The sequence below is a fragment of the Rhamphochromis sp. 'chilingali' genome (genome assembly GCF_963969265.1).
Source record: "Rhamphochromis sp. 'chilingali' genome assembly, chromosome: 1".
Classification (NCBI taxonomy): domain Eukaryota; kingdom Metazoa; phylum Chordata; class Actinopteri; order Cichliformes; family Cichlidae; genus Rhamphochromis; species Rhamphochromis sp. 'chilingali'.
The window spans coordinates 5,129,254-5,154,765 of NC_137929.1; the positions used below are offsets into that span (position 1 = coordinate 5,129,254).

Genomic DNA, 25,512 nt, shown 5'->3' on the forward strand with positions numbered 1-25,512 from the left:
GACCTGCAGCAGAGGTCAGACTGGGCCCTGGATTCAACAATGAGCCAATGATCATCAAGCAGTGACTAAAGCAGAGCCCTGACGTTCTGACATTCATCACACAGTCAACTGCTTGCTAGTTGCTAGTCTACTTGCTAGTCTTGCCCTATGGTAGCTGGTATAGGCCCCAAAACTGCTACCCCACAATCCTGATAAGGATAAGTGGAAGAGGATGGATGATTGCAAAGGAATCAGTTGTTAACTATTGTAGCCAGTATTTTTTTCAGAAGAAAACATTTCTTGAGTGGAAAGCCCCCCCCCCCTCCCCCCCCCCCCCCCCCCACACACACACACACACATGCAAATTAAAGACAGAAGCACAGGCCTGCCCAGTACAGTTGCAAGAAGAGCACTTGGTCTAATCTTTGTGCCATCTTTTCTTTGTTGCAGGATCTTGATGAAGAAATGCCTCAGCAAGGCTCAGAAGCCATGCATTCTTCTTCAGTGCAAGATTTTGAAGAGGTAACATTGACCTAGGACAGATTTTAATGAATGTTTCTCATGCACGATGTGTACCTTACGCTATTTGCCGATAGTGAAATGGTCTATTCATCCTCTTGAGTGATGCATTTTTAGTAACTGTCAGATTACTGTTCTTTTGTCTTCATTCTCTATCTGTTACACACGAAGACTGAGACCAGCCAGATTCAGAAGACTGTGAGCTGCCTAAAGCCGCAACCAAACAGCTTTCCAAACAATGATCTGGACCTGAAACATCCAGAGCCTGAAAGGGTAAATATAATCCAGTGTACCACTTAATGAACTAATAATTTAATCTATCATCATTCTTTATGGATGCTGTGTGTGTGTTTGTGTTTGGCAGTCACCTGGGTGTGATGTGATTTACATGGACCGTGGCTTGTAGGTCCTTTTCATTGTTTCAAAGTGCAAGTCTGGATAACATCTGAGTGTGTGTGTGTGTGTGTGTGTTAACCACCCAAATGTGACTTAGGAGGACCACACTGTTATTGGGGGACTCCGTCAAAGTTTGCTTCATGGTGACATCACTCTGGTTTTAGGAGGGGTCTTCTCGTATGTCTTGACAGTTTGACCTACAGCATGCAGAGCTGACTGCATGTGCTTTGTTTCTATGTTGAAATTTTTTGAAACTCAGGCTTGAACATTAAGATAGATAGTACTATACAACTTCTTAACTTGTTTTAGGCACTTTTTACTGCTTTAGTGCATGGGCTCTCTCTGGCTGTGTACTCTGGCTTCTTCCCACAGTCCAAAGATGTAGCTTATGGGGTTAGGTTAACTGGTGATTCAAAACTGCCCTTTGGTGTGAATGCAAATGCTTGTCCTTCCATGTTAGACTGGTGATCTGTCCAGGTTGTACTGCCCTATGGTAGCTGGTATAGGCCCCAAAACTGCTACCCCACAATCCTGATAAGGATAAGTGGAAGAGGATGGATGATTGCAAAGGAATCAGTTGTTAATTATTGTAGCCAGTATTTTTTTCAGAAGAAAACATTTCTTGAGTGGAAAGCCCCCCCCCCCCCCCCCCCCACACACACACACACACATGCAAATTAAAGACAGAAGCACAGGACTGCCCAGTACAGTTGCAAGAAGAGCACTTGGTCTAATCTTTGTGCCATCTTTTCTTTGTTGCAGGATCTTGATGAAGAAATGCCTCAGCAAGGCTCAGAAGCCATGCATTCTTCTTCAGTGCAAGATTTTGAAGAGGTAACATTGACCTAGGACAGATTTTAATGAATGTTTCTCATGCACGATGTGTACCTTACGCTATTTGCCGATAGTGAAATGGTCTATTCATCCTCTTGAGTGATGCATTTTTAGTAACTGTCAGATTACTGTTCTTTTGTCTTCATTCTCTATCTGTTACACACGAAGACTGAGACCAGCCAGATTCAGAAGACTGTGAGCTGCCTAAAGCCGCAACCAAACAGCTTTCCAAACAATGATCTGGACCTGAAACATCCAGAGCCTGAAAGGGTAAATATAATCCAGTGTACCACTTAATGAACTAATAATTTAATCTATCATCATTCTTTATGGATGCTGTGTGTGTGTTTGTGTTTGGCAGTCACCTGGGTGTGATGTGATTTACATGGACTGTGGCTTGTAGGTCCTTTTCATTGTTTCAAAGTGCAAGTCTGGATAACATCTGAGTGTGTGTGTGTGTTAACCACCCAAATGTGACTTAGGAGGACCACACTGTTATTGGGAGACTCCGTCAAAGTTTGCTTCATGGTGACATCACTCTGGTTTTAGGAGGGGTCTTCTCGTATTTCTTGACAGTTTGACCTACAGCATGCAGAACTGACTACATGTGCTTTGTTTCTATGTGGTTTGAAACTCAGGCTTGAACATTAAGATAGATAGTACTATACAACTTCTTAACTTGTTTTAGGCACTTTTTACTGCTGGTAGTGCATGGGCTCTCTCGCTGTGTACTCTGGCTTCTTCCCACAGTCCAAAGATGTAGCTTATGGGGTTAGGTTAACTGGTGATTCAAAACTGCCCTTTGGTGTGAATGCAAATGCTTGTCCTTCCATGTTAGACTGGTGATCTGTCCAGGTTGTACTGCCCTATGGTAGCTGGTATAGGCCCCAAAACTGCTACCCCACAATCCTGATAAGGATAAGTGGAAGAGGATGGATGATTGCAAAGGAATCAGTTGTTAACTATTGTAGCCAGTATTTTTTTCAGAAGAAAACATTTCTTGAGTGGAAAGGCCCCCCCCCACACACACATGCAAATTAAAAACAGAAGCACAGGCCTGCCCAGTACAGTTGCAAGAAGAGCACTTGGTCTAATCTTTGTGCCATCTTTTCTTTGTTGCAGGATCTTGATGAAGAAATGCCTCAGCAAGGCTCAGAAGCCATGCATTCTTCTTCAGTGCAAGATTTTGAAAAGGTAACATTGACCTAGGACAGATTTTAATGAATGTTTCTCATGCACGATGTGTACCTTACGCTATTTGCCGATAGTGAAATGGTCTATTCATCCTCTTGAGTGATGCATTTTTAGTAACTGTCAGATTACTGTTCTTTTGTCTTCATTCTCTATCTGTTACACACGAAGACTGAGACCAGCCAGATTCAGAAGACTGTGAGCTGCCTAAAGCCGCAACCAAACAGCTTTCCAAACAATGATCTGGACCTGAAACATCCAGAGCCTGAAAGGGTAAATATAATCCAGTGTACCACTTAATGAACTAATAATTTAATCTATCATCATTCTTTATGGATGCTGTGTGTGTGTGTGTTTGGCAGTCACCTGGGTGTGATGTGATTTACATGGACCGTGGCTTGTAGGTCCTTTTCATTGTTTCAAAGTGCAAGTCTGGATAACATCTGAGTGTGTGTGTGTGTGTGTGTGTGTGTGTGTTAACCACCCAAATGTGACTTAGGAGGACCACACTGTTATTGGGGGACTCCGTCAAAGTTTGCTTCATGGTGACATCACTCTGGTTTTAGGAGGGGTCTTCTCGTATGTCTTGACAGTTTGACCTACAGCATGCAGAGCTGACTGCATGTGCTTTGTTTCTATGTTGAAATTTTTTGAAACTCAGGCTTGAACATTAAGATAGATAGTACTATACAACTTAACTTGTTTTAGGCACTTTTTACTGCTGGTAGTGCATGGGCTCTCTCGCTGTGTACTCTGGCTTCTTCCCACAGTCCAAAGATGTAGCTTATGGGGTTAGGTTAACTGGTGATTCAAAACTGCCCTTTGGTGTGAATGCAAATGCTTGTCCTTCCATGTTAGACTGGTGATCTGTCCAGGTTGTACTGCCCTATGGTAGCTGGTATAGGCCCCAAAACTGCTACCCCACAATCCTGATAAGGATAAGTGGAAGAGGATGGATGATTGCAAAGGAATCAGTTGTTAACTATTGTAGCCAGTATTTTTTTCAGAAGAAAACATTTCTTGAGTGGAAAGGCCCCCCCCCACACACACATGCAAATTAAAAACAGAAGCACAGGCCTGCCCAGTACAGTTGCAAGAAGAGCACTTGGTCTAATCTTTGTGCCATCTTTTCTTTGTTGCAGGATCTTGATGAAGAAATGCCTCAGCAAGGCTCAGAAGCCATGCATTCTTCTTCAGTGCAAGATTTTGAAAAGGTAACATTGACCTAGGACAGATTTTAATGAATGTTTCTCATGCACGATGTGTACCTTACGCTATTTGCCGATAGTGAAATGGTCTATTCATCCTCTTGAGTGATGCATTTTTAGTAACTGTCAGATTACTGTTCTTTTGTCTTCATTCTCTATCTGTTACACACGAAGACTGAGACCAGCCAGATTCAGAAGACTGTGAGCTGCCTAAAGCCGCAACCAAACAGCTTTCCAAACAATGATCTGGACCTGAAACATCCAGAGCCTGAAAGGGTAAATATAATCCAGTGTACCACTTAATGAACTAATAATTTAATCTATCATCATTCTTTATGGATGCTGTGTGTGTGTGTGTTTGGCAGTCACCTGGGTGTGATGTGATTTACATGGACCGTGGCTTGTAGGTCCTTTTCATTGTTTCAAAGTGCAAGTCTGGATAACATCTGAGTGTGTGTGTGTGTGTGTGTGTGTGTTAACCACCCAAATGTGACTTAGGAGGACCACACTGTTATTGGGGGACTCCGTCAAAGTTTGCTTCATGGTGACATCACTCTGGTTTTAGGAGGGGTCTTCTCGTATGTCTTGACAGTTTGACCTACAGCATGCAGAGCTGACTGCATGTGCTTTGTTTCTATGTTGAAATTTTTTGAAACTCAGGCTTGAACATTAAGATAGATAGTACTATACAACTTAACTTGTTTTAGGCACTTTTTACTGCTGGTAGTGCATGGGCTCTCTCGCTGTGTACTCTGGCTTCTTCCCACAGTCCAAAGATGTAGCTTATGGGGTTAGGTTAACTGGTGATTCAAAACTGCCCTTTGGTGTGAATGCAAATGCTTGTCCTTCCATGTTAGACTGGTGATCTGTCCAGGTTGTACTGCCCTATGGTAGCTGGTATAGGCCCCAAAACTGCTACCCCACAATCCTGATAAGGATAAGTGGAAGAGGATGGATGATTGCAAAGGAATCAGTTGTTAACTATTGTAGCCAGTATTTTTTTCAGAAGAAAACATTTCTTGAGTGGAAAGCCCCCCCCCCCCCCCCCCCCCCCCCACACACACACACACACACACACATGCAAATTAAAGACAGAAGCACAGGCCTGCCCAGTACAGTTGCAAGAAGAGCACTTGGTCTAATCTTTGTGCCATCTTTTCTTTGTTGCAGGATCTTGATGAAGAAATGCCTCAGCAAGGCTCAGAAGCCATGCATTCTTCTTCAGTGCAAGATTTTGAAGAGGTAACATTGACCTAGGACAGATTTTAATGAATGTTTCTCATGCACGATGTGTACCTTACGCTATTTGCCGATAGTGAAATGGTCTATTCATCCTCTTGAGTGATGCATTTTTAGTAACTGTCAGATTACTGTTCTTTTGTCTTCATTCTCTATCTGTTACACACGAAGACTGAGACCAGCCAGATTCAGAAGACTGTGAGCTGCCTAAAGCCGCAACCAAACAGCTTTCCAAACAATGATCTGGACCTGAAACATCCAGAGCCTGAAAGGGTAAATATAATCCAGTGTACCACTTAATGAACTAATAATTTAATCTATCATCATTCTTTATGGATGCTGTGTGTGTGTGTGTTTGGCAGTCACCTGGGTGTGATGTGATTTACATGGACCGTGGCTTGTAGGTCCTTTTCATTGTTTCAAAGTGCAAGTCTGGATAACATCTGAGTGTGTGTGTGTGTTAACCACCCAAATGTGACTTAGGAGGACCACACTGTTATTGGGGGACTCCGTCAAAGTTTGCTTCATGGTGACATCACTCTGGTTTTAGGAGGGGTCTTCTCGTATGTCTTGACAGTTTGACCTACAGCATGCAGAGCTGACTGCATGTGCTTTGTTTCTATGTTGAAATTTTTTGAAACTCAGGCTTGAACATTAAGATAGATAGTACTATACAACTTCTTAACTTGTTTTAGGCACTTTTTACTGCTTTAGTGCATGGGCTCTCTCTGGCTGTGTACTCTGGCTTCTTCCCACAGTCCAAAGATGTAGCTTATGGGGTTAGGTTAACTGGTGATTCAAAACTGCCCTTTGGTGTGAATGCAAATGCTTGTCCTTCCATGTTAGACTGGTGATCTGTCCAGGTTGTACTGCCCTATGGTAGCTGGTATAGGCCCCAAAACTGCTACCCCACAATCCTGATAAGGATAAGTGGAAGAGGATGGATGATTGCAAAGGAATCAGTTGTTAACTATTGTAGCCAGTATTTTTTTCAGAAGAAAACATTTCTTGAGTGGAAAGCCCCCCCCCCCCCCCCCCCCCACACACACACACACACACACATGCAAATTAAAGACAGAAGCACAGGCCTGCCCAGTACAGTTGCAAGAAGAGCACTTGGTCTAATCTTTGTGCCATCTTTTCTTTGTTGCAGGATCTTGATGAAGAAATGCCTCAGCAAGGCTCAGAAGCCATGCATTCTTCTTCAGTGCAAGATTTTGAAGAGGTAACATTGACCTAGGACAGATTTTAATGAATGTTTCTCATGCACGATGTGTACCTTACGCTATTTGCCGATAGTGAAATGGTCTATTCATCCTCTTGAGTGATGCATTTTTAGTAACTGTCAGATTACTGTTCTTTTGTCTTCATTCTCTATCTGTTACACACGAAGACTGAGACCAGCCAGATTCAGAAGACTGTGAGCTGCCTAAAGCCGCAACCAAACAGCTTTCCAAACAATGATCTGGACCTGAAACATCCAGAGCCTGAAAGGGTAAATATAATCCAGTGTACCACTTAATGAACTAATAATTTAATCTATCATCATTCCTTATGGATGCTGTGTGTGTGTGTGTTTGGCAGTCACCTGGGTGTGATGTGATTTACATGGACGAAGTTTATTAGTTGATATCTGCAACTGAATTGAAAACACCTCACCTTTCCAACTGTCCAAAACAAATAAATGTTGCAATATTTTGCTAACAGTGTCACAATCATCGTCTGGTGTGCACAACAATATCATCTTTGGACAAGTGCATTCAGTGTGTGGGACTGGTTTCCTCCCTCAAGTGGCTTGGCTATAAGTGCAAAGGTGAGACATTTAGTGAATAGGTACATTATATAGTAAAAAGCATTAATGGAGTTCAACAAGTTAAGACTAGCTGAAATGAACACTGCTCCCTTTTTAATTAATGGGTGGTCACGTCTAATTAAAGAAATGTAGTATTACCTCATTGGGGCAGGACCTTGTAAAAATGGTATACTTGGGATTGTCCTCAATTCCCCATTCCATAACATAAACTGCTCAAAATAATAAAGGGAACACTTAAACGATGCGATGTTACTCCAAGTCAGTCACACTTCTGTTATATCAAACTGTTCACTTAGGAAGTAACACTGACAACCAGTTTCACATGCTGTTTTGCAAATAGAGTAGACAACAAGTGGAAATTATAGTCAATTCACCATAATAAAGGACTGGTTCTGCAGGTGGTGACCACAGACCTCTTCTCAGCACTTATTCTTTCTGGCTGATGTTATGGTCACTTTTGAATGCTGGCGGTGATTTCATTTTAGTGGTAGCATGAGACAGTCTACAACCCACACAAGTGGCTCAGGTAGTGCAGCTCATCTAGCGTAGCACATCAATGTGAGCTGTGGCAAGAAGGTTTGCTGTGTCTGTTAGTGTAGTGTCCAGAGCATGGAGGTGCTACCTGGATGTGGAGTAGGCCATAGGAGGGCAACAACCCAGCAGCAGGCCTTAAATAGTAAAACTATGTACTATAATTTCCAGTATTTGCTCTGTTTTTTGTCATATCTCGTTGTTAATGTGAGGTTTTTGGGGGGGTTGTATGTGTTTGGTTTTTTTGGGTTTTTTTCCCCCACAATTTCTCAGATGAAATTGCATTAAGTGATGCTGAAACAAAGGACAGTGAGAGTGAATCAGATGATGATGACACATCACTCACAATGTCGGCGTGTGGCACCAGTGAGCCTGTACATGCAGTAGCTGATTCCACAAACACAGCGCAGCCCCAAGACACTGTAGATTGTGGTAAGTTACCACTAGCTTGGTTTCTGTGGATAAAATGTTTGTTACAAATATTAAAACTTAATCAAATTGTGTAATCAGCAGATGAAGGACTACTCACAATGCCTGCAGCAAGTGAGACTGCTGCTCCCTCTGAAGGTAAGGGGTGCAGTTGGTTCTCGAAGCTTATTATTGTTTCATCACTTTGCAACATATGGCAAACTGCAGAGTGGTGGCAAAAAGTCACTTGGATGAGTGACAAAATGTTTCTCCCACTGAAAACGCTACGTCCAGATTAACAGAATCAACGTTTTGGGATTTACTTACCTGGATGATTGAGCATGCATCAAGAGACTTTTATTCAACTTTTTATTCAGTCTTTTATTCACAGCGGAACACTAAATGTCTCATTTTAGAAATTTGATAAATTTTCAAAGAGAATTTTAGCTCGTTTTGATATTGATGGTAGCAACACATTTCAGAAGTTAGTACAGGGTAGCATCCATTCTTTTAACCACCAAATGTTTTTTGTTTTTTTTGTTTGGTTTTTTGTTTGTTTTAACTACTACTACTTTATATATCTTCCAGAGAAAAATGCTGCTCAATCCCACAATTCCCGAAGAGCTCCCAAAAACATGTAGTCCAAGGCTGAGGTTGCTGCAGTGATGAGGCATTTGAAAGACCACATAAACGAAGGGAAACTAGCCACCAAAAATGAATGCAGTCATTGCAAATTGGTAGAAGATCCGGTGTTGGCAGGAAGAACAGTTCAAAACATAAGAGATTTTGTAAGAAACAGAGGATTAACTGCAAAAAGGCAGAAAAAAATGAACTAAAATAACTGTTTAGAGAGCTGTGGTTTTACATCTTGGTCAGATTGCCAATTGTTGTTAACACTGATGTTCTGTTTAAAGAAAAAAAAGTTCTTGTTAAATACAGAAGTAGTTTGTATTTCATAATTTTTACATTTAATTTATTTAGGGTTTTTTTTGACGGGTTATATTTAAAATAAAAAATTATAAATGCATATTTTCTCCCCTTAATATTTACCTTTAAACTATTAAAATTCATTTTAAATGTTTTTAATTTTTCTGTTTTCTATATTTTTATATTTCTGTGGGAAGCGTGGGCATTTTTGTCCATAGATTTCTTTTTTTATTTATGGTTAAAATTAATGTTCAGATCCAAGAACACTAATAAAATGATGTTCCAGTAATCCTGTGTCCTGTCAGATGTGTATTCATGGTAATGATGAGCTATTTACATATTACATCATTGTCCCTTTAAAGACCCAATATTGTTTTTTTGGACCTCATAAAACACATTGTTGTCAAGTGGACAATGTCTCCAGAAAACACAATAGAGTCTGGTTGGTGTGTATCAGTGTATCTAGACTTCTATAGGGAGTGTATGAGGTCTGAAGTGACCCAAATTTTTTTCAGATTTTTTCGAACACTTTAACCTCGCTCCCTTGGCTCTAAGTCCTTTCAAAAGGGTAGTCCACTTAAACCACCACCGGGCGGATTGACGTAGTATAGTCCCGCCATACCACATAGACCCGTATGTGTGTGTGTGTGTGTGTGTGTGTGTGTGTGTGTGTGTGTGTGTGTGTGTGTGTGTGTGTGTGTGTGTGTGTGTGTGTGTGTGTGTGTGTGTGTGTGGAGTCAGAGTGTGACCCCATAAACGACTTCCCTAAACCTGCTGGTCTGGAAGTCCAGCAGTTCATCTAAACAAAAGGCACTTAGACTAAAACAGACATCCTACCACAAAACAATAAGAAGGTAGCACCTCTCCCATGATCCCAGGACGTGGGTGTGAATGCCAGAACACTCTGGAGTCACACAAAGTCTTTAAAGACTACTATCATTACACAATTGGTTCTACACCTCTAAGCATATATGGTTAGATATTCCCCAATAACAATGACAATGATAAAATATAAATCCAACAATGGTTTTCAGGGTTTTTATCGTTAACTTCGTTTCCCTGGGTCTTTTCCCGTGTTGAAGTCGTGTGTCTTATTTTGAAAGAAATGTTTACGCGTTACCATAGCGACCAGAGAGCATTAAGGCTGCAGACAGGTGCATCCAACAACATTTTATTTTCCCTTATTTGATTTATGGACCTAACTGTATGAACTGGACTTTGGCTTTAATGCTGCTCCTCTTCATCATTGCTGTGTTGCATTTCCATCATTCTGCTGCTGGATTCACTGCAGGCTTTAACAAACACTCCTTTGGGTCCAGGCCCAGCCACGTGTTTGTAAGCTGCTGTGCTCCTCACAAATAAAGCCTGAAGCAGCTCAGACTGTTAGAAGCAGCACTGAGCCCTGTTACAGTTATAGTGTTAGAGCAACGGCTGCAGCCTACAGCATTTAAACTAGCTGACAGTAAACACATCAGTCCAGATGTTACCACATTACTTTGTGATGCTGAGAGTTAAAGGAGACTGGCTGATTAAAATCCCATTCCTTACATCACCGTCCTCTGCTCTGACTGCTTTCATTTAATCACAATCAGAATACTTTTTTGATCCCCAGGGGAAATTATTTAGGTTACAGTGCTGCAGCACAAACAGGAACAAAGACACAACACACTAAGTAAGAAATAGCACAATATACACAATATATACATGCATACATATGAGTCACTTATAAGTAATATGTGAGTGCTGGGGTCTATGACAGCAGGCAGGTCTGTATTTATGTCCAGGCTGACATGAACAGCTAGTAGTTCAGGGTTCAACACTCAGGAAAGTGTGTGACCTTCCACACTGACAGAAGATGCTAAACATGACTTTAAACTGTTGTTTGTTAAAGCCTCACAGATCTGAGAGCAGGGCTCAGTGGGTACATGAGCCTTTATACATGAAGGCTTTCTGTTTCCAGGAGAGGAAACATGTGATCCAGCTGTGTTTGGTCACATGGATCTGCTCTGCATGGATCACCTGACTAAAACATGTTGTTGTTATTATTGTTCTTACAGTCTTAAATCGGTACATCAGGCGGGTCACATGACACCCGGGGGTGACAGCAACATCTTTCCTCTTTAGAAAGCTGCTCTCTGTGCCAGGAGCTGTTGTCACAGTAACAGCAGGAACAGGAAGTCACATGCTCTCTGCTCTGTGATTGGCTGCTTCTTATCTCAGCTTCCTGCAGAGGGTGGGGTCTGCTGATAACGCACAACAACAGAAGTGTGACTTTCACTTCCTGTTTATTGCTGTTGTTCTTAAAGCTCTCAGGCGATGCTGCAGCGCCCCCTGCTGACACAAACTCCTCCCTCTGTCTCAGAGGTCACAGGTCAGCCTGCTGCAGAGGGTCTGCCTGTTCATGGACTTCCTGTTACAGAGACGGGTCTCAGCGTCAACACTGGTTTCTGATTGGACGGTGTGGAAACCCAGCTTCCTCCAGCCGAGTGATGTGTGGATTCATCACTCTCTGTGGATCAGTGTAAGTCTGTGTGTGGGTCAGCTGCAGGACTTGTTTGACCTTTGACCCTGGCAGACAGAGCTGGTTACTGCTGTGTGACTCCTGCCGTCGCTCCACTTTAAATTTTACTTAAAATAAGTCCTGACATGGCCCCGCCCCCTCTGACCTGCTGCTCCTGGATGTGCTGAGGACACAGCGGAGGCTCAGAGGGGGCGGGGCTTTTCCCGTGGCGGTAACCAAACTGCATTAGGTCACTGCACTGCCAGTGTTTAACCACACCTCTTCTGACTGACCTTTGACCTCTGACATGTTGATTTGATCCTTATTTAATGACGTCTTTTATCTAGTGATTTAATTCTGTGTATTTATATGTGATGGTGTTCCTGAGTTCAGCCTCAGCTGATATCCACAGACGCTCCTATTGGCTGGTTTTAAAAACACATTTTTCCATTAAAGAGACTCTTTTAAAAACACGTCTGCCTGAAATTCACATTTCATTGATTTTGGGGGATTTTAACAGAGAGATAGAACTTTATGAATCCCTCATGTTTATCCTCCAGGAAATCCAGTTTGTAGCAGCAGAACACCGACAAACTTTTACACAGCACAGAATTAGGATATCAAATAAAGGGGAATAAGAGAATATGAATATAAGCATAAATATGTACATATATACACAGACCTCACACAGAGACAGCAGCTACACTGTGTGTGGATGTGATCCACAGTCACAGCTGTGGGTTTCAGTCAGTGTGTCTCTAACTTCATGGTCACATTTCAAAGCTTATTGGAGCCAGAAGATGTTCAAGTAAAAGATTTATTGCTGTACTCGTCTACCAGGATAACAGGAGGTTCATAAAGCTGTGTAATACTTCAGCTTTACATCATGCAGTAGTAGTTTATTAAACCCCCCAAAATATGACTATCCAGAGTTGGGACCAGGAAGCAGAGTTGCAGTCTTACACGCCTCTCTGCAGCTTCTCTCCTCCTGCTACCCCCCAAAAACCCATCTCCATAGAGACTGTGTCAGCTTCCAAACAGACAAAAAACAAACTAAAAACCAGCAACAAACAACTTAAACATAAACAATCACAAAGAAAGAACAATACAGTATCCACATCTGAACCAAAGAGTAAAACAGTGAAATGTGGATTATTAAACATTAGGTCTCTCTCCTCCAAGTCTCTGTTAGTACATGTTAGTAAAAACATTTCTGCATTTTACCCATATTTTATTTTTAACTCAAAATCAAAGATTCCAGATTCTCCTACATGTTGGTTTTGAATCAGATAGGACGACAGATTTCAGGTGGCCCTGTGTCTTTCTCTATTACATTTGCCACTGTGTAACTCAAAGTTATTTAAGGACTAGTTTATTTCAATGGATGAGTTTACTGACTGACGCGCAGAAGAAATAGTTCTTTATGGAGCCTAGATGGTGTGAATGATGAGACCAAAGACTGCAATATCTTGTACCAAAAATATATTGAATAAATGGAGGACAGGGGAAATGGAACAAAATAATTAATACAACACACAACATAAATGCCCACAATTAAATAATAAATCAATGCTGTGATCTTTCTGTGCAAAAGTCCTTTTTGGTCCTCTTCTTTTTAAAGTTCACTTTTGAGGTATTCCTCCTTAGAGTCCAGCTTCATACAAATGGGGAAATATGTCCGTAATCCAAAGACGGCTAAGTGGGGAAAAGAGGGGAAACAAAGAATGGTCCTACCGGCTCGCCACTTCAATATGAAGAAGATTAATTCAAAGGGAGGGAACAAAACCTGACCTGTAGGTCAGAAAAACGTCCACACGGCCATAAACAATCAGAAGAGTCTGTTCAGTGACAGGTTGCTTCTCCCAAAGACAAGAACTAACAGACTTAAAAACTCCTTTGTCCCACACGCCATCAAACTGTTTAACTCCTCTCTGGAGGGGAGAGGGAGGGGAAACAGGAGGACAAAGGAGGGGGGAACAACTAAGCTGTAGTGCCTCTTCACCTCACTGTACAATACCTTGTGCAATACTTTTTGTAAATAGTCAACAGTGCAATAGACTCAATACTTGAAATGTGCAATTCACTTGTATTTTTATTTTTTATTCCTATTTATTCTATTTATCCCCTTTGTATATTTTATTTTATTTATATTTGTCTCTGTATTTATATATGTGTGTGTGTGTGTGTGTGTGTGTGGGTGTATATATATATATATATATATATATATATATATATATAACAATTCTGTAACTGTAACTTCGGTCGTTGCTGTGCTTTTTGGAAGTCGAATTTCCCAGAGGAACCCACCCGAGGGATTAATAAAGTTCTATCTTATCTTATCTTATCTTATTAGCACATCAAGTTCGATTCAGTTTATCGGTAAACAAATATATTTTTCTGCAAGCCTATGTAACAATGCAAATCATCATCAACCAATGTACAACAGTTAAATTATTAATTATCTTGGCTACGTAGCTTAAGCTATACAGTCCAGTAGCGTTCGCTACAAACAATACAAAAACAACAATAAAGAAAAACAACTGTCTAACAGACAGCATAGCCGAATTCAAGGCAACACATAACAATAATCATGTTACCTGGCATCTTTTCAGCCACCAATGATAGTCATTGTATGTTATCAACATTTCACTAACTATGTTTTCTCTCATGTTTAAAATAGGCCGACCAAGAGCAAAATAGGTATGTCTGCAGACTCTGCTGTAGCCAAAGTTATCAGATCTCCTGTGTTTTTAAATCCCTAACTGCTCGATCATTATCATTTTAGAAGACAACAATTTCTCAAAGGAGGTTCAAAACTAATGCCTACAAGATTACCAAGAGGATGGTTCGGGGCTCTTACATGACTCCGGGAAGTCAACACTTGGTGGATGAGGTGTGTTACCTTTGACACTTTTAAGACAGTCCTGTTTATCACTACTAACAATAAGCAAATATGTTTTCACTCAACAGATCCTTCACAGCATGTTGTTTCTGGGCAAAATCAACAACATCCCCTTTTCTCCAGAAGAAATCTTCCCTAATCCTTTTGTTTTGGGTTCTTTAATGAGAAGATATCCCAGGCCTTTTAAGTTGTATTCGACTCAGCTTCCCAGGCGAAGTCCCTTCTCCTGTGTGCTCGACATGGTAAGATAACTCTTCTCACATTTTCAGTCAATCTGACAAACTTCCAGTTTTTAGGAAAGTATAATGCAAAGTGCTTTTTTACTGAGAAATCCAAAGAAAATCCATACTGTACCTTATACTTCAACATATGCTTCTAGCTATACTTCTCCACCAAACACAGAGACTGCAGGAGAGCTGGAGACTTGCTTCAGAATTTGTTAGTTCTAAATAATGTCTAACAGACTCATTATTGGAGATGCTTACAGTCTTCAAGGCGTATATGATGCTGTCACTGTGTAGCTGCTGGATCTGTTAAGCTCAAAGACTCTAAATTCAGCGTGTTTGACAGCCCGGCATAGCAAAATAGAAAAAAAAAAGGTCAATTAGCAAATTTAATTATAAATTAGTGAGAACAAAGATGGATTTTTGCTTATTGATTTAAAATTAAATAGATTTTTGTGACTTGTTTCACCCCCTATCTTAAAATGTCTAAACCAAAAGCATCCAATGGTCCTGCATAGTTAAATAAGTCAAGCAGCGAAACAAACATGTTGATCAACTTTCTATTAAAAACAACTATATAATCAGGTGCAACACTTTGACCAGATCTGTAACTGTTTTCAGATCGTCCTGCAAAATAACTCAGAGAATGAAGAGCAAATAAAGCAGAGTCTGCAAGATCTCCTCACAGACTTGGACTTAGAAGAGAATAATAAAAAAACAGCTTTCGTCTCGTCCACCATCTGCATTTCTCAAAAATCCCAAACCAACAAATCAGAAAGGTACTACGGAGTCTCCATGTCCACCAAAGGTCCTAACGCTGGGAAAATTATGATTGCTGCCTCCTGTCTTAGCAAATGGCATAAATATGTATCTGGTGCGGTGATGACCTATTATCCAAACACAGTCCAGAAAGATTACTTTGATGGAACAATTGAAGTACCTGGAAATATCAGGTGTGAGGCTTTTTGTCTCCGTGATGGTGCCAGAATGAAGCCTTGCAGATCATGTAAGAATTTGTTTGGCTTGAACACAGAAGACCTCAGAGAGTGGCCATATGGTAACTGTGCTGAAGCTGAGAGCCTGAGCAATTTGCTTGAAAATGAGAGAGAAGTTGAAACGCATGTGGATGAATACTCAGCTGAAAAGGATAACAGGCAGAGAGCTGAGGATGAGGTTGGTAGGGTTCTTAGAACCGTGTTGCAAAGGATTCGGTTTAACTGGACAGGTGAATTTTACAACCCAGAACAAGAGTGAGATTTCATGAAATCATTTGCATTCATCATTCTGATAAATCAAAGATTCTCTGCTCTGACAGCATCTGTGTGGATTTTCTGTAATCACAGAGACGTGTATAAGCATGTTTACTTTCCATCTCCATGTAATTGTCACATTTAATAATTAAAACTGGCTTCTATGGGTTTTTGTTTGTTTGCTTACATATCTAGTGTTTAATGCAATATGAAGCATTATCAGACAGCATTTATTGGGAAGAATCCCATATTTATACTGGTCTGTACCCAGGGTACACAGAAAATAAAAACACATGTTTTCTTATTATGATCCCAAATATAATTTACTTAAGCAAAAGCACTACATGTGTAGTTATAATATTTATAGCAGTTACTGTTGAGCTTTAAATTTATCATCTTAAATGTTTATATGCTGATTATATTGCTTTATATAAGAAAGGCCTAACTCTGAGTACACTCTGTGCCAAAAAGTGCTGACAGGAAACTGCATGCTTTTGCAGAAACGTGCTTTTGCAGCTAGAAAGTGAAGCTGATATATATCAGTTATAATTAGTTTTTACCAACTGCTTGCTAGGGCAATCCCACGAGTTTGGTGTTTTTGTATTGAACATGATTCCAAGTACTTTCTATAACACATAGCAGAGGTGCCACAACAAAGACTGAGAAGAGGACAGGAAGAGACAGTGAAAGAGATGCACTCCTTCGCCATTCATGTTAAAGCGTTGCATAGCTTTCATTTTAGAGAGTGTTGCATAACTTTAGTCATTTTTCTACCACAGGTGAAGCCAAGAATTGTGAAGCTCTCTTTTGGCCAAATACCAGAATCTGTAAGAAGAAGAAAAAACAAACAATCAAATAGGTCATTATTAAGAGAACAACAATCTCTTGATGATTATCCACAGTGTCTTTGATAACTCTGAGATACAAACTGTCAAGTATATACACATCCCAGCAAACAATAGCTGTGTTTGACTAAAGCGATTAATAACAAGGACAGAGCTACAATCACTACAGTCAAACATAAAGGGCTTAATCCTGAATCCAAGTCTGAGCTGTGATGCCGTTGGTGCTGAAAGCTGCTCAGATCCTGAAGCTGCACGTTTTGTCTCTCTCTAACCAAACCAGCAGCAAAAGAAGACACATTTCGCTTGACATAAACATTGTCATGAATTCCCTCTTACTTTTGCTGGTTTGCTTCCACCACCATTAAAACACACACAGAAAAAGAACACAGCACAGCTCTCTGCCTCTCTCAGTGTACTTTAAGAACACCGTTTCCCATCTCAAATCTCTGTTTTTGGCATTATTCGCTTGCTTGTTATGAAGCAGTCTACCGTTGTTTACAGCCATTTTTTTTTAATGACTTCCGACAAGACAGCCCCATTTCTGCTGTTCAATACCAAATTTTATTTATTTTTTTTTTCAAATTAAGTGAAACTGCAAAATGCTCTGCTGTGTCTCTATTAAAACCTCTTATTAAAACCTCTGAATCACTTCAGCAGCATCAGCCAATGTACATTTGTTGAGTCGTGGTTCTCGTCTGCTTTTGTTCTACTGCAGAATAATATTTTTAAGGTTATCTACTGTAAAAAGCTAGGCCAGGAAAATCTCCTTCATGGTTTTGTGTTTTATTCTCAGTTACTTTGACACAAAAGCATCTGCTGTGATGCTCACACCTCTGATGAAGTTTCACAAGTGTCAGTACTGATAAATGATCAGAATTATAATGTTTCTGACTCTCTGAGTAAGAATTAAATGGAATCTAATTGGGACCTTGTGAATTGGAATTGAACAGGTTCTAGAAATCAGTGATGATACTCAGCTCCAATACCCACCTATGATATTAGGCTGACGAACGCTGACTGGGTTTCATTTACCAGCTTTTTATGTTCTTCCTGCAGTTTCCTCCCCACATCACTCATCTTAACTTTTTTCCAGTCCTCCTCAGTCTAAACAGAACACACAACAATACAAAGAAAAGCTCAGGTGATTGATCTCTAACACTAGGCATCCCCAGTCTTATTCTTAGCAGTCTAACTTCTCACCATATCTTTGAAGGCCTCTCCATTGTAGTAGCGCTTGGATGCTGGATACTCTATCGTTTTGTCACATAGTTCCAGGAAACTGGAAGCCACCAGATGCAGCTCCTCTCCGTCATAGCCGTACAGCTTTTTGTCCTCACGCGTCATCAGCACAAGCTCGTCACATGGACATGAGGTGCCCTTTACCACACCAATAACCTGCATTTTTACAATCTCGGGAAGGTAGAATTTTCCCCAGGCGTTAACTTCATCATCATCCCCGTTGTATTTGGTGTTCTCAAGCTCTTCTATCCACAGGTCAGCACCACTTGGCTTCTTCAGGTGAACGCACATGCTTTTGTTTTTGGAAACAAAATCTTTCACCCATTTCAGGTACTTTTCACCTGGAAAGAAGCAGACAAGGAAATATGGATGAATGTAGAAGTGTTGGAAAAGACAAATAGCAAGGTTATCCTACAGCAGTTTGTGAAAATGTTGTATCTTGAAATAAGCAGGCAAAATGAGGATCTCACTTATCTCATATGTTCTGACTACCGACTTTCTTCAGTTAAAGGACAAAAAAAGGGCACACTGGAGGCTGACAGAGTGTGCAATGGTGGGAATCATTTTGCAGAACTCACTAAAGTTTGTTTCTCCTGGAACAAGCTTTTTACACTTCGGCAAATGAAAATACTGTGTTAAACTAAAAAAGAGCACCAGACCAAGGTCTACAGTACTAACAGAAAAGCATGCCGTTACCTGTTGCCTGTCGACACAGCTGCTGATCTTCCTCACCAAAAAAATGAGGATCCCTGAAAGGAATAGAAAGGTTATGTTACAATGAATGACTGTCACGGTGATCATGGGAAGCTCCGAAATATCACAACAATAGCTACGAAATCACAAAATGCAGTGTGATGTCTGTAAGCACCAAACATGACATCTCTGCAAATTCATCTTGAAATATGTAGGTACCTCACACGTACAGCTGCAGCCATCTCAGCCATTTATCACTGTGGCTGCCAAGTGGCTGCCACTTCACAAGCGCATGGCACAACATAGAAGAGCCACCTCCACAGGACAAGACTCAGCAGTCCATCTGCATCTTAAGGATAAAGGACACTCTTTCGAGGATGCTAATGTTCACATTTTGGACAGAGAGGACAGATGGTTTGAAAGAGGAGTGAAAGAAGCCATCTATGTCCACTGTGAGCGACCATCTTTGAACAGAGGCGGGGTTTACGACACCAACTCTCTGCCATCTATAATCCAGTTTTGAGATCCTTCCCAGACGCCTTAACGCCCACTCACATCCTGGGCCATCTGACCTCAGGAATTCGCATGATAAGGTGGGGCCAGGTTTCACAATGAACTCACCCGAAACTGGCTGATTGGGACCCACACCCAGTTTCACACCTTGGCTCAGGTGATTAGAGGATCATCAGGGGTCCTTTTGTCCCTCTGTGGGGGGAAACTCCCACTAGGTTTATATCTGGGACTCTCCACCATTTGACCTTAGAACTGAAGAAGCTTCTCGGATGAAGGTGAAACGTCTTCAAGTAACTTAAAGAAGTCCAGACGCTTTTCTTTGCAAGCTCCTTTGACTACGATGACCTGGATGACTGAGAACCTTCACAGACATAAGGTGAATGTGACAAACAAAGCGCCTTCTTGTTCTCTGTGATAATGTAAAGTTATTAATGAAAAAACAAACGAGTAAAAAACGGACTGGAAACATGTCTTCAATCAAAACTCGACAAAAACAAAGAAACAGCCTCACTTCTCTGCGACGCTCCCTAAAAATGACGTTACGTGTTACGTACCAGAGATTTCTATACAGCCCTTTATCAAGCCGAGAGAAAGTGACGCAAAACCCTCCAACTAATAACGACTAGCAGAGAGGCTCAGCTGAGTGTAGTTACCTGGTTTGCAGACGCATACAGACGTTTCCTGTCCTCTCGGACGCAGCTGTGATAGAACATGTGGTGCATTACCGCCACCAACTGGCTTGGAGTGAGGACCGGAAATCGCTCATGCCAAATCAAAAAAAAAAAAAACATAAAGAAAGATTAAGTGAAGAGATAAATGAATACATTAAATCAAGAAGAAAAAAACCCACCACCGGACATATACATCCTCATATCCTTCTGTACAAATGAGTTTGTTTTAGAAACTGAAAAAAGCCACAAAACCTTCACATCTAGAAATCCTTTGCAGTAAAACTTGTTTTTTGGCAGGTTCCACAGGTTTTGAATCAGTTTTCTTCTTTATTCCTGATCATTTTGACAATGAAAAAGAACATGTTCTATAGGGCTTTGGAGTTGACGTCACGCCGCAATGCATTGTGGGAGCGCGGCACCATTTTCGAGGTCTACGAATCAAAACAAACACACTGTGTTGGAACGACGATTACAAGATGCTTAAAAGCAGCTCAAAAGAGAATGGACTGTATAGAGACCGATTGCGTCCAGAGGCGAAGCGGCGGTACTTGCAGAAAATAGCGTGCAGTGGAAATGTGGACCCGTATGAAATACGGCCGTGGAGTAGAAACCCTGAAGACGTAGCCTGATATATTTTCGTACCTTATCTGTGGAGTCAGCGCGTACAAGTCGTCATTCAAACAAAGGTAAGTCAGCTCGAGTACTGCGTGTGAAATGCGTTTGATTTCCCTGCAAACATTCACATTAGTGCAGCATAAATTCATTCATGAGGGGAAATTACAGTGAGAACATGTGGAGGCTGTTAGAGGGAGAAGATAGTGAGTTCAGTGCAGGGCTGTGCAGAGAGGTTTAAAGGGGCGGGTGCTCAAAGTTAAAAAGGGGCACATTGAACCAGGCTGAATAACAACAACACACATTCATCAAGAATCTAATATGTGAAGGGCAGGGCTGTGTTGGTCTGAGACTGTAGACATTAAAAAGTCCACAGGAGAGATGGTAGCTGATTAAACAAGTGTCATGAGATAATAACAAAATGCAAAGATTGGTGACAGCGCTTGGAACCATAAGGCAACAAAAAACTGTGTATGTAAAAAAAAAAAAAAAAAAAAAAAAAAAAAAATATATATATATATATATATATATATATATATATATATATATATATATATATATATATATAGATATATACACACACACAGTGGGGCAAAAAAGTATTTAGTCAGCGACCGATTGTGCAAGTTCCCCCACCTAAAATGATGACAGAGGTCAGTAATTTGCACCAGAGGTACACTTCAACTGTGAGAGACAGAATGTGAAAAAAAAATCCATGAATCCACATGGTAGGATTTGTAAAGAATTTATTCGTAAATTAGGGTGGAAAATAAGTATTTGGTCACCTCAAACATGGAAAATCTCTGGCTCTCACAGACCTGTAACGTCTTCTGTAAGAAGCTTTTCTGTCCCCCACTCGTTACCTGTATGAATGGCACCTGTTTGAACTCATCTGTATAAAAGACACCTGTCCACAGCCTCAAACAGTCAGACTCCAAACTCCGCCATGGCCAAGACCAAAGAGCTTTCGAAGGACACCAGGAAAAGTATTGTAGACCTGCACCAGACTGGGAAGAGTGAATCTACAATAGGCAAGCAGCTTGGTGTGAAAAAATCAACTGTGGGAGCAATCATCAGAAAATGGAAGACATACAAGACCACTGATAATCTCCCTCGATCTGGGGCTCCACGCAAGATCTCATCCCGTGGGGTCAAAATGATCATGAGAACGGTGAGCAAAGATCCCAGAACCACACGGGGGGACCTGGTGAATGACCTGCAGAGAGCTGGGACCAAAGTAACAAAGGTCACCATCAGTAACACACTACAACGGCAGGGAATCAAATCCCGCAGTGCCAGACGTGTTCCGCTGCTGAAGCCAGTGCATGTCCAGGCCTGTCTGAAGTTTGCCAGAGAGCACATGGATGATACAGCAGAGGATTGGGAGAATGTCATGTGGTCAGATGAAACCAAAGTAGAACTTTTTGGTATAAACTCAACTCGTCGTGTTTGGAGGAAGAAGAATACTGAGTTGCATCCCAAGAACACCATACCTACTGTGAAGCATGGGGGTGGAAACATCATGCTATGGGGCTGTTTTTCTGCCAAGGGGACAGGACGACTGATCCGTGTTAAGGACAGAATGAATGGGGCCATGTATCGTGAGATTTTGAGCCAAAACCTCCTTCCATCAGTGAGAACTTTGAAGATGAAACGCGGCTGGGTCTTCCAACATGACAATGATCCAAAACACACCGCCCGGGCAACAAAGGAGTGGCTCCGTAAGAAGCATTTGAAAGTCCTGGAGTGGCCTAGCCAGTCTCCAGACCTCAACCCCATAGAAAATCTGTGGCGGGAGTTGAAAGTCCGTGTTGCTCGGCGACAGCCCCAAAACATCACTGCTCTCGAGAAGATCTGCATGGAGGAATGGGCCAAAATACCAGCTACTGTGTGTGCAAACCTGGTAAAGACCTATAGTAAACGTTTGACCTCTGTTATTGCCAACAAAGGTTATGTTACAAAGTATTGAGTTGTATTTTTGTTATTGACCAAATACTTATTTTCCACCCTGATTTACCAATAAATTCTTTACAAATCCTACCATGTGGATTCATGGATTTTTTTTTCACATTCTGTCTCTCACAGTTGAAGTGTACCTCTGGTGCAAATTACTGACCTCTGTGCAAGTTCCCCCACCTAAAATGATGACAATCGGTGGCTGACTAAATACTTTTTTGCCCCACTGTATATATCAGCAATCAATCAGAAAATCATTGGTTCATATTACAATTAAATATGAACAGGCTCCTTAGATGTAAGCAGTTCAGATCTGATGTCATTTACATTCTTCACACAGCACATTCGTCCAGGCTGACAGGTAAACATAGAACTAATCTCAGGTAACATGACTCATAGTAGAGATCCAGTAAGAAAGATTGCAGGCTCTAATATTATTACCACACAATCCAAGGACACACCAACAGCTCAGATTTGTAGAACTATTTAAACAAATGTCTTCTGAATATTCAATTCAGGTTCACAGTGGGGGGGGGGGGTTTCGTGGAATTTTTTAAATAAAGTCTGCAACACAGAAAGAGCTGTGATCAAGCTATTTATTACTGCGCCAACACACATCAAACATCACAGTTCAGTCATGTCAGCGCTGCCACAGAGGTCGTGCTCCTCCTCCTTTACGCCTTCCAAGGAAGAGGGAGGAAGTTACAAACTGATCCTACCACACTTCACGTGTCTCGCTATGAAACCTAACGCATCAATGGTTGTGCTGTTTTGTGCCCTTGGCCTTATCAGCACCTGTAAAGGGAGTTGTTTTCTCAAACTGCTGAAGTAAGTTCATCTAGTTTTAGCAACTTTCACTGAACAGTAACAGTGTCACAACTAAGCATATGCATAAGCACTTAAACACTTTAAATGAGAATAACAGAACATTTCTATTACAGAGGCTGGAACCTGTCCCAGTAGTAGGTAGAGCACACCTGGACAGGTCACCAGTCTGTCAGAGGACTAACACAGAGACAGACATCAGAGTAACAAATCTATTTAAAATTAATGTAAGTTTGCTGCAGCTGTATGTATGAACATGTGTTTCTGTGCTCACAGTCCACCTCTCAGGAACCTGCAGTTCACTTTTAGTCTACTTTAAACAGACCTCACAAAAGGCTGATGTGGCTGGATCAGTAGTCTGATTTGAGTACGATACCTTTGGCCAGGGATTACTCTGGTGCATCGCTTCACTGCAGTCTTACGTATTTTCCCCACACCTGAATAAAAAAATACTGATATATACAAATAACAGCTTCAGCTGATGCAGCCTGACTCAATCCTAGATGTTCAGCACACAGAGACACAGAGGTGCCGTTTAAAGTTTAGTGTTAACCTGAGTCACTGATCATTTGCAGTATTACAGAGTCTGGCAGTCTTTGCATGATGTCCACGTCACTGTAAGTTTCTAGCTGACTTCACTGCAATTTCAATTTCAATTTCTGCTGTTCACAAACGCTGTCCATCTAATCTGACTGAGCTGGAGCTGTTTTGCAAAGAAGAATGGGCAAAGATTTCAGTCTGTAGATGTGCAAAGCTGGCAGAGACAGACCCTAAAAGACTGGCAGCTGGAACTGCAGCAAAAGGTGGTTCTACAAAGTGTTGACTCAGGGGGCTGAATAATTACGCACACCCCACTTTGCAGTTATTTATTTGTAAAAAATGTTTGGAATCATGTATGATTTTCGTTCCACTTCTCACGTGTGCACCACTTTGTGTTGGTCTTTCACCTGGAAGTCCAATAACATTGATTCATGTTTGTGGCTGTAATGTGACAAAATGTGGGAAAGTTCAAGGGGGCCGAATACTTTTGAAAGCCACTGTATATGTAGACACAGGACTACAAGTAGAAGATCAGACATGAAAGTGGAGATAACACAGAAGACCTGCAGCAAAGGTCAGAGGTCAGACTGGGCCCCTGGATTCAACAATGAGCCAATGATCATCAAGCAGTGACTAAAGCAGAGCCCTGACGTTCTGACATTCATCACACAGTCAGAACAAATGTCTGCTGATGACTTCATCTCATGAAACGACTGATAGATGTCAGTTCATTGATCAGCTGAGCTGCTGATCTTCATCGTCACAGAAACATTCAGCTTGTTTCAATCAGTAAATAACTCCCACTACTCCCAGTTTGAACTGTTCCCACTCAAAATGCTGTGAGAACAATGATCATTGTAGAACTTCACAAACATCACGTGTTGTTTTCCACATGTAAGATCAGCAAACACACAGAAACTTCCTGTTGCCACACACGGCCTCTAAAATCTCTTCCACGCTTTCTGTCTGAAGTCCACTCTCTGTGTCGGATCCACAGGAAACAACAAGATCTTATTAACATGGTTTTCAATGTGTCTCCTTCCAAAAAGTCCAACCAATGAACAAATGTGTGTATTTGTGGAGGCCGAACAAAAGCATGACACATTTCTCTGTTTCTATAAACTGGAGTCAAACACAAACATGAAGAGTTTCACTGACAGACTCCAAAATGCCCCCACAGTGGATCAAAGGGAAATCCTACAGTGTGGCCAGAGACTCTTAATGGCTCCAACATCAACACATCCACAATGTTGGATCCAGTTCTGCCTCACAGAGTTACTAAGACACACCCTCTGCAGCATCACAACAGCTCCACCTGCTTCACCTGCCTCCTCAGCATCTGTACACCTGAAGAGAAAAGAAAGGCTCCAACAGCTCAAATCTACAAAGGATTCATGAAGTTTCATCCAACAATAACATGTTTGCCTTCCACAGTGTGCTGTTAGACACCACTGTACCTCTGCCATTTCAAAAAGAGCAGCTTGGGAACATTTTGGCTCCAAACACTTTGTGTTTAAGTTCTTTGTTTTCTTTGTGAAGCCGACAACATCTGGAGCTTTGTGACTCATAGAAACATCATTTTGTTCTTTAGATGACAGCAGATTGGGACTGAATAATCAATCACTATCAAACCAATAAAGACAAACATGCTGATTTTACAGGAACTTTGTTGGAGAAGCTGCAAAGACATGAAACTG

The 25,512-nt window shown here is 41.2% G+C and overlaps 2 protein-coding genes and 1 long non-coding RNA gene across 7 annotated transcripts; 2 read left to right on the forward strand and 1 right to left on the reverse strand.

The window, feature by feature from the left end:
* Positions 1-336: 336 nt before the first annotated feature.
* On the forward strand, positions 337-9,343 carry LOC308398246 (uncharacterized protein). 2 transcript variants are annotated; one of them, XM_080884774.1, is made up of 16 exons: positions 337-501; positions 670-771; positions 1,657-1,728; positions 1,897-1,998; positions 2,851-2,922; positions 3,091-3,192; positions 4,062-4,133; positions 4,302-4,403; positions 5,298-5,369; positions 5,538-5,639; positions 6,520-6,591; positions 6,760-6,861; positions 7,074-7,179; positions 7,984-8,142; positions 8,221-8,277; positions 8,707-9,343. In XM_080884774.1, the coding sequence occupies exons 1-16, from the start codon at positions 445-447 to the stop codon at positions 8,757-8,759; spliced, it is 1,404 nt and encodes a 467-aa protein (XP_080740900.1). In that variant the 5' UTR covers positions 337-444; the 3' UTR covers positions 8,760-9,343. The 2 variants fall into 2 exon arrangements, with proteins under 2 accessions (XP_080740900.1, XP_080740901.1); XM_080884775.1 differs by having other exon boundaries at positions 8,224-8,277.
* Positions 9,344-14,150: 4,807 nt separating this feature from the next.
* Positions 14,151-16,410, forward strand: LOC308399389. Of its 2 annotated transcripts, XR_013972153.1 has the most exons (4): positions 14,151-14,245; positions 14,331-14,438; positions 14,516-14,689; positions 15,293-16,410. It is a non-coding gene; the product is annotated as an uncharacterized lncRNA (long non-coding RNA). The 2 variants fall into 2 exon arrangements; XR_013972154.1 differs by having other exon boundaries at positions 14,179-14,438.
* A 262-nt stretch (positions 16,411-16,672) lies between these two features.
* Positions 16,673-20,160, reverse strand: LOC308398784 (uncharacterized protein). Of its 3 annotated transcripts, none has more exons than XM_080885586.1 (5): positions 19,865-20,160; positions 18,702-18,754; positions 17,967-18,346; positions 17,757-17,870; positions 16,673-16,746 (listed from the first exon to the last, which is right to left on the reverse strand). In XM_080885586.1, exons 1-4 carry the CDS (start codon positions 19,879-19,881, stop codon positions 17,757-17,759), a joined length of 564 nt encoding a protein of 187 aa, XP_080741712.1. In that variant the 5' UTR covers positions 19,882-20,160; the 3' UTR covers positions 16,673-16,746. The 3 variants fall into 3 exon arrangements, with proteins under 3 accessions (XP_080741712.1, XP_080741710.1, XP_080741711.1); XM_080885584.1 differs by lacking the exon at positions 19,865-20,160 and adding an exon at positions 18,918-19,320; XM_080885585.1 differs by lacking the exons at positions 16,673-16,746; positions 19,865-20,160 and adding an exon at positions 18,918-19,320 and having other exon boundaries at positions 17,644-17,870.
* Positions 20,161-25,512: the final 5,352 nt, after the last annotated feature.